We start from the raw sequence: 7,535 nt of genomic DNA, 5'->3' as shown, positions 1-7,535 counted from the left end.
TGGCTCCACAGAGAAACTTTGTTACAAAACAAACACAAACCACAGGACAGGTTTTCATGGGTTTGAATCAAGTCGGGAAGCCATTCCTGAATCAGTCACTGCAGTCAGTATGGTGAACGGGTAGAGTCCTGAGGTGGGCCTTGAGCCCTCAGAGGTTAGGAAGAGGGGTCAGTCCTAGGTGGTCAGAGTGGAAGACCGGTTACAAAAAGCACTGGTCTGGCATGGGGGTGCCTGCCATTAGGTCAGCACTCAGGAGGCAGAGGCAGGCAGATCTCTCTGAGTACAAGGCCAGCCCAGTTATGTGGTAAATTCCACACTAGTCAAGGTTACACAGTGTGAGACCTGGTCTCAAAGCAAAAACAAAAACAAAAACCCAAACAAACCAAACAACCAAACAAAAAGACTCAAAAAACAAACAGTGCTGAATGAAAGATTAGTAGATGCAGAGAACCCAGGCCGCTGAGATGCCAAGGGAACAAGAGGGAATGTAACAAATTCCCAGAAACCTCCATCTGTCGTGGTATGCCCAGTGCTCAGGCCTAGAATCTAGCACTCCCGAGGCTAAGACAGGAGGAGCAGAAGTTCAAGGTCATCCGCTGCCACCTGACTTTGAAGCCAGACTGAGTAACCTTATTCCACCCCTCCAAAAAAAAAAAAAAAAAAAGAACAACAAACACCTTCTCTCCTCTTGAGGTAACCAGTCCAGTCCCAGACTGTTGCTGGGATTAAAAAAAAAAAAAAAAAAAAAGTCCAAAGTGGCATAGAATTCTCTGGATCGCAGCCCATCCGGGACACAGATGGGAGTGTGAAAAGGTGAATGATGCTCAAACCTGGGGTCCATGGACCCCCAAACTCTGGATTATTTGTCACATGCCAGTACAGTCCTGGGGAGTATGTGACGGTAGGGATTCTACAGTATTAGAAACTAGACTGTCAGGCAGCCTAAAATGTGAGGGTGCGTTGTAATGATCAGAGGTCTAGAACACCGAGGACATTTTTTCCATGCCAGAAAACTCTTGTATATCTGGAATCCTCATGATTTTAGAAGAAACAGAGCATATTGTCAAATCAAAGTGTTTTTTCAATCGGAATGAAAGTGTTTGGAGGAGAGAACAATGTGGAGAATCTTCTAGAATGCTGTAGTCTAGAGCTCTAGAGGGTTTTGAAGTGTTGAGATCCTACTATGATCCGGAAAAAAACATAAATATGATATAAAAATAAAAAATGAGAACTGGAGACTTCAAATTCAGGGGGGGGAAGGGAAGCCAATACCATCCCTGCCATCCCCGGAAGTTGCAGTGGTGAGCCAGAGGCTGTTGCCTAGCAACGAGCATTGACGATGCCCTGGATCCTGGGCAGAAGGGAGAAATTTCGGCAGCGCCCCCAGCAAATGCTCCAGCCACAGGGTAGGATATGGGGAGGGGAGAGACAGGTGAGGGGCATGGTACCCCACAGGGCTGTGTGAGCAGGGACTTGGGGGGATCCCACAAAGACAGAAGCATGGAGCACAGTTAATGGCTAAACTGGAACTCCATTATTGCATTGGGTCAGCCCATGGATAGCTGTGATGAGTCCTGCCTGCCAACTGCACCTGGGGCCTGATGACCCTGGACAGTGGGTGGGCCCGATGTCTAGGTTTTAGCGTGGGGCGGAGGCATGTATTGCTGTAGGTGGCAGTAATGGTGTGAAGGTGGCTGAGTGAATCAGCCCGTGTGGCTCACTGCAGGGAGGGGTTAGGTGTGTGCCCTGTATGTCTTCCGTTGGAAAGAATGGGACTGGGGATGGCATGAATGTGGAACATTTCCTGCTCTCGTGGGTCCTGAGGCCTGCTTACCTTCTGTAGCTGGAACCCCAATATGCCTGGGGGCAGGGCTAATGCTTTATTTTAGTCAACCAGCTGGCTGGTGTATGGTGGGCACACACTTGCCATGCTCAAACACGCAAGGTAAAGTAAGGAGAAACAGGCATCCAAGGCAATTCCAAGCAGATTCGAGGAAAAAAACAGTCAAACTGTTGAGCGATGAGACTTCAAAACCCAGTAGTGGAGCAACGGGAAGAGTGGGGTTTGGAATGCCAAGGGAATCCCTCTCCCGTTTCTCTCTGTCTGAAGCTCAAGCAAAAGCAGGAACTCACGAGGGCGGGGGTGAGGGTGGGAGCAGACTGAAGCTCTAGGTTCGTGAGGCTAAGAAGGTGGGGACTTGGGGTTGGTTTGTTTGAAACAGGTTCTTGCATGTAATCTCTTGAAGGCTCTGAATTTGCTTTTCCACTAGGCTGGCCTGGAGCTTCTCGGGCTCCCCTTCCCAAGAGCTGGTATTCCAGGGCTTATACTACCATGCCAGGCTGGAATTCAAGTTTATAGAGAGGGGAAGAAGTTGGGCTTGAGGCCCACTGAATTTGGAGGTTGTAACAAGGGCTTGGAGCCTGGAACCCACTAACATGAGTGGGGAGTGGGTGGGCTTATGATCTCCTGTAGCCTAGGCTCCTCCCTGCCAGAAAAGAGGAAATTGGCGGTCTCCAAGAACAAAGGCTATTTATTGTTCTGGGCTTGTGTGGGTTGTTGGGGGAGACGCTAAGGAGTGGGGCAGGAAGGGGTTCTGGTTTCTTCTAGGGACCAAGGCTGAAAGGGGTGTGGGAGGGGTAGAGCTGGGAGCTCTCAGGGAGCTGTCTGGTCAAGGGCGTAGCCTGGATTCACAGAGGGCAGAACTTGGGAGGGACAAGTTTTTGCAGATGGTGAGGCTGAAACAGCGGGCAGGGCCATCTTTCCGGAAGGCTTGATGTGGTCGACAGAGACGACGCCTGGGTCGGATGTAAGATTAGTACCCCAATACTACTTTCTTGTTTCTTGGAGATTTGGGGTGGCTGAGGAGGAAAGGAAGAACTCATGATGTAGCCCAGGCTGGCCTGGAGCTCAGGCTCTCCCTTGCCTCATCCTGGGGACTGCCATTACGTCTGGTACAGCAGCAGAATCTGGTCTCTCACCTGATAGATAGGTACCTGGGGGAACTATCAGTTCCATTAGCCAGAGAGCTACATTCTAACAGAATCCTCCCAGCCCTGAGCGAGGGGTGAGGTCTGCTAGCCTAAGTCCAGCTTAGAGGACCTGGACAGCCCTATGCATCCATCTCGGTGGCGACCACTTTTGTCCCTTGGCCCTGCTCAGGAGAGATTGTTGCAGTCAAGTACCTGATTCCCTGGAAATCCTCCCACCTCCAGAACTCCCCGCCTGGGCCACCCCGCCCGGCACCTGTCCGTCTAGCCCCTCCCCTGTCGCGAACCCATTGGCCTCTCTCAGAGCGCTGGCAGCGCAGGGATCCGATTGGCGGGAAGTTTCACAGCCCCAGGCTTGCACCGTGGAGAAAGTGAGTCGGCCTCCGGCTGGGGCGGGAGAGAGGGCGGGGCTGGGGCCAAGCGGATCGGGACCCACTGGACACACTGCCCTCCCGGAGCCGGACTCTGAACCCGACAGGATGTGCAGGTCTGGCCTCTGTGGCCACCGCCCCCTCCTCCTCCTCCTGCTGCTCTCAACTGCCACCTCTGCTAGCAGCCCCAGCCCCACTCCCAGCTCTAGCCAGGCCGTAGAGGACAAGGTGGTCCCGGGCCACCAGGCCGGGTAAGCCCACTGCAGACTCTTCTTCCGCATGCATGCTGCACCCAGTATATCTGATAGTTCCGGAGAAGCAACACCCTCAGATTTAGGAGACTCCAAAGCAAATGCTTTTGGTAGGATGCTGTGGTCAAAGCTCTTGGATCTATTAGGAGTCCGTATTTTGCAGACGCTAAAATTCGAGAAGTGCTGAGACTTCCAGGGTGGTGGGATGGATAAGGTTCCAGCCAATCCCCAAGTTTATTGGGGGATAGTTGTTACCACGGTAAAGATTCCACTTGTCTTAGAATGAGATGGGTGGGGCCCTTGAACTAACCTGGAGCTCCCCAAGTTTCTTGAGTGCCCAACAAAATAAGGTGCTAGAAGGTCGTGGTGAGGTCTTGAAGAAAAATGGCCGTGTTATGAGTTTCTAGGGGCGCCGAGTTAATTGGAAAGGACTCTATTTTGTTCTAATGGAATAGGAAGACGCGAATGGGCCGCTGGCAGGGGGACTAGGGGAACCTGTGTAGGGGATACTCGGGTTTTCTGATGCTCTAGTAAGCTGAGATCGGAGCTCATCGGGATTAAATGAATTACGAATGATTTGGCGGAAAGATCCAGGATAGTTTTTTAACTTGGGGGTTACAGGCATCCATCTCTTCTGCGGGTGACAGGATCGGAGGAGACTGTCTGCCTAGAACCCCGGCCCTGCGCCTGGCATCCCTGCGCTCCGCTCGGTTACAAAGGCCGTGGGCCCTGCTCCCGCTTCGGTCTCTGGGAATGCGTTTAGTAACCCGAGCCGCGCCGGGGGCGGGGCTGGGAAGGGGTTAACCTGGAGAAAAAGCGGGAGGAATGGCGACCGGGTTGGGGGGTCTCGAAGGCTCCCCCGTGATAGCCTGCTAACCCACTGAACCCTACTCATCTGTAATGGGTCTGAGCATTGGATTCCCTTTCTCAGCATCTTCCAGGGTTGTCTTCTCTGGGCCTAAACGTGCACCTTCATTCCTCGCCCCCCTTTAACTTGGGGATAATGGACTTGTCTGGGGGGGCTGGGTTGCGACGTTCTGGCAGTACCCTGAAGGGGCTGACGCTGAGACCCTGTGGCGCCGAGACATGTCCAGTAAAGACCCTTTACTCTCAGACACTGAAGCCCGAGGACCAGGAGACGCTGGTCCCAGGACGTTCAGCCTGGAAAGGCGGGAACCGGATAAAAGTCAGGCCTCGGGATTCCCAATCCTGGACTCCGGTATCCCCTTCCACCTCAGCACTGAGCTGGACCCGCAGTCTAAGGAGACACCGCGGTGCACAGCCGCTGAGGTCTGTGTGTGTGTGTGGCGCCACCTACCGACCAGGCTCAGGATGGCGGCTGAGTACCGACTCGCGAAGAATTAGTAGGCGGAGTTCTAGACGCCAGACAGGCCGGGCTAGGGATCTCTTTTGACTGTTTCTTAAAATCATTTTAAGCCTGACGTGGTGGCTTACGTATGTAACCTTAGCATTAGAGGGGATGAAGTAGGAAGATTGTCGTGAGTCTGAGGACTTCCTGGGCTACACAGTAGGTTCTAGAACAGTCAGGGTTACCGTGGGTGACAGGGTTACCGTGTGTGACCTGTCTCAAAATGATAACAAGTTCGAGGCTAGCCAGAGCTACATAATGAGACTCTTTGTCTCGAATAATGATGATTGATGATGATGAATTTCATAAGATACATAGATGTAAATTTTTTTTTGTAGCTTATACTGAAAGCCTAGGCCAGTTTGCCTCCTCTGGTTGCACAGGCATGCAGAGAAATGCTTCACGTTAAGTTACTTATCTGCTTGGGGTTCCCTCAAGTCTTGTCTTGGTTTCTTTTCTGTGATCCATCCCTGCCTTCCTTTGGGGAGTTTTGGGGTGCCAGGAAGCTGAACAGCCCCGTTCTTCTCTTTACAGTGTTGCTGCCTGTCTCTGCTGCCTAGGCCAGACACCTAGAAGGAACCGCTGTCCCAGAGGTGGGTTCTTCCACATGGGATGGGGGTAGGTGGGGGTGAGAGGTTCCCTTCCCCAGTCTCGTCCAAAATGAATAGAAGGATGCATTCGGTAGAGGCTCAGACTCCCTGATGCCCCACTGAGTCCCTGCTTGTCTCTGAAGCTTTTTGCAGGGTCCGAAACTGCCCACGTGACAGGTGCACAGACCTCCAGGGGTGCCTGACCCCAACACCTCCAGTGTCCAGCCCCAGCCCGGTGGAGAAGAGACAGGTGTCCCTCAACTGGCAGCCACTGACGTAAGCACGTGACTCCTCCGTGATCTTCCCTCAGGGACATCTAGTCCCGTTCCCCCCCCCCCACACACACACACAGTGACACATACTGTAGTCTTTGTGTTTCTATGGATTCTCCTCCTTGCCCAGCTTAATCACTGGGTCTTTTCCACTTGATCTGTTCTGTCTCTATGCCCCACCCCGTTTTCTTTCCATCCACCTCATCTCTCTGTTCTTGTTATGTCCCTTCCATGTCTAAGTCTCATCTCTCCTTTCTCTCTCTCTCTCTCTCATAGTCTTTTCTCTGAAAGCATTTCTCTAAAGAACACCCAAGGTTTGCTCCCCATAAAAGGGCTGGGGGCAGTGTTGGGCAGAGCACTCCTAGGAGTTCTAGCTTAGGGGGCCCTTTCCTTGAGGTAAGGGAACCAACTTAACAGTGGTGACAGCCTCTTCCGTCCCCTTCCACCCAGTTTGCAGGAGGCCCGAGCTCTGCTGAGGCAAAGGCGTCCCCGAGGGCCGTGGGCCCGGGCATTGCTGAAAAGGAGGCCCCCACATCGCGCCCCTGCCGGCCAGGCCCGGGGTAAGAACATCCGCCCTTCCTCCGTGTAGGGGGCGGAGGGGGATGGTTCCGGGCCAGATAAAGCCGTCTGGTTCCCACGGTGTTGCCGCCGCCAACCAGTCCCCCATTGTAGCTCAGTCCACCCCACTCCCCAGGACGCCGCCACCTCTAGGGACCCCTGCGTCCGGCAGTACGAGGTGAGCCAGGGACAGAACTAGACGCAGGCCAAAGGCGCTGACCCATCGGGGTGGGGCCGGGAAGCCAGGCGTCCGGGCTCGGGCTCCTGCGACTGAAGAGGGGGGCAACTCGCCCAGCAGAGAGGGAGGCTGAACCAGCCCAGACAACAAAAGCGATTGTGCGGGTTGGCGCCTGCCCGGGCACAGAATGCCCAAGATTGCGGGACGGCTAGGGGCCAAAGGCTTTCCCCTCTTACATGCCAGACCCTCCCTTGGCCCTGTTCTTACTCCAGCTCTGTACCCCAGACTAGATCTCTCTAAAGGCTCAACCACCCTCAGAAGCCCCCTCCTGCTGTGTGGCCTTCAGCCCAGATGCATCCCCTCCTTCCTAAAGTTTTCCAGATGTTAGCCCCAGACCAGATGTGAGGACCCCCACTACAGTCTGCAGCCATCCCTTGCCTATATCCATTCCGACCTCTTCCACCAGGTGTAGAGTCTTGGCCTGATGTAACATCTTCAGGTGTAGCTCACTTCCCCCACCCCCCAGAGCCTCCTCTCCAGAATCCAGTTCTTCCAATTCCTTTATGTGCCCTGTGCACTGACCCTTCTCATCACCCACAGATGTGCCACCTCTCTGCCCACATAGGCCATCCTTGTCCGCTGTCTTGATGGAGCCCTTTCCCTGTGCCTAGTCAGAGGACCATCCTTTAGCTGGGTCCCCAAATGTGACCCCCATTACCCTGATGGATTTCCTCTGTATGGATTCAACTCTGTATGAGGGCAAACCCGCCCGCCCCCACCTGTTCCCTTCCCTGCTACTCCCTTGCGGGCCCCATCCACTTGTTGGAGCGCGGTTGGGAGCAGAGGGGGCGCCCTCCCCTTCCCCCTGCAAGTCTAGCGCCCAGCCTTCGCGCCTCTGGCTAAGCGCCCAGCCCCACGCGCCCCCGCGCGGCCGCCCGGGAGGGAGCGGGGCGGGGGG

The 7,535-nt window shown here is 54.3% G+C and overlaps 1 protein-coding gene across 1 annotated transcript in view; it reads left to right on the top strand.

Annotated features, from left to right (window-relative positions):
- The first annotated feature begins 4,613 nt into the window (after positions 1-4,613).
- Positions 4,614-7,535, top strand: part of Ltbp4 (latent transforming growth factor beta binding protein 4) — a 33,931-nt gene continuing 31,009 nt past the window's right edge. Inside the window, exons 1-4 of the mRNA XM_026778236.1 lie at positions 4,614-4,900; positions 5,514-5,572; positions 5,713-5,845; positions 6,292-6,401. Of these exons, the coding sequence (XP_026634037.1) occupies positions 4,614-4,900; positions 5,514-5,572; positions 5,713-5,845; positions 6,292-6,401 (589 nt within the window). The remainder of the gene's footprint in view (positions 4,901-5,513; positions 5,573-5,712; positions 5,846-6,291; positions 6,402-7,535) is intronic.

Source organism: Microtus ochrogaster, unplaced genomic scaffold (genome assembly GCF_000317375.1).
Source record: "Microtus ochrogaster isolate Prairie Vole_2 unplaced genomic scaffold, MicOch1.0 UNK115, whole genome shotgun sequence".
Lineage (NCBI taxonomy): Eukaryota > Metazoa > Chordata > Mammalia > Rodentia > Cricetidae > Microtus > Microtus ochrogaster.
This window is presented reverse-complemented; position numbering and strand designations above follow the sequence as displayed.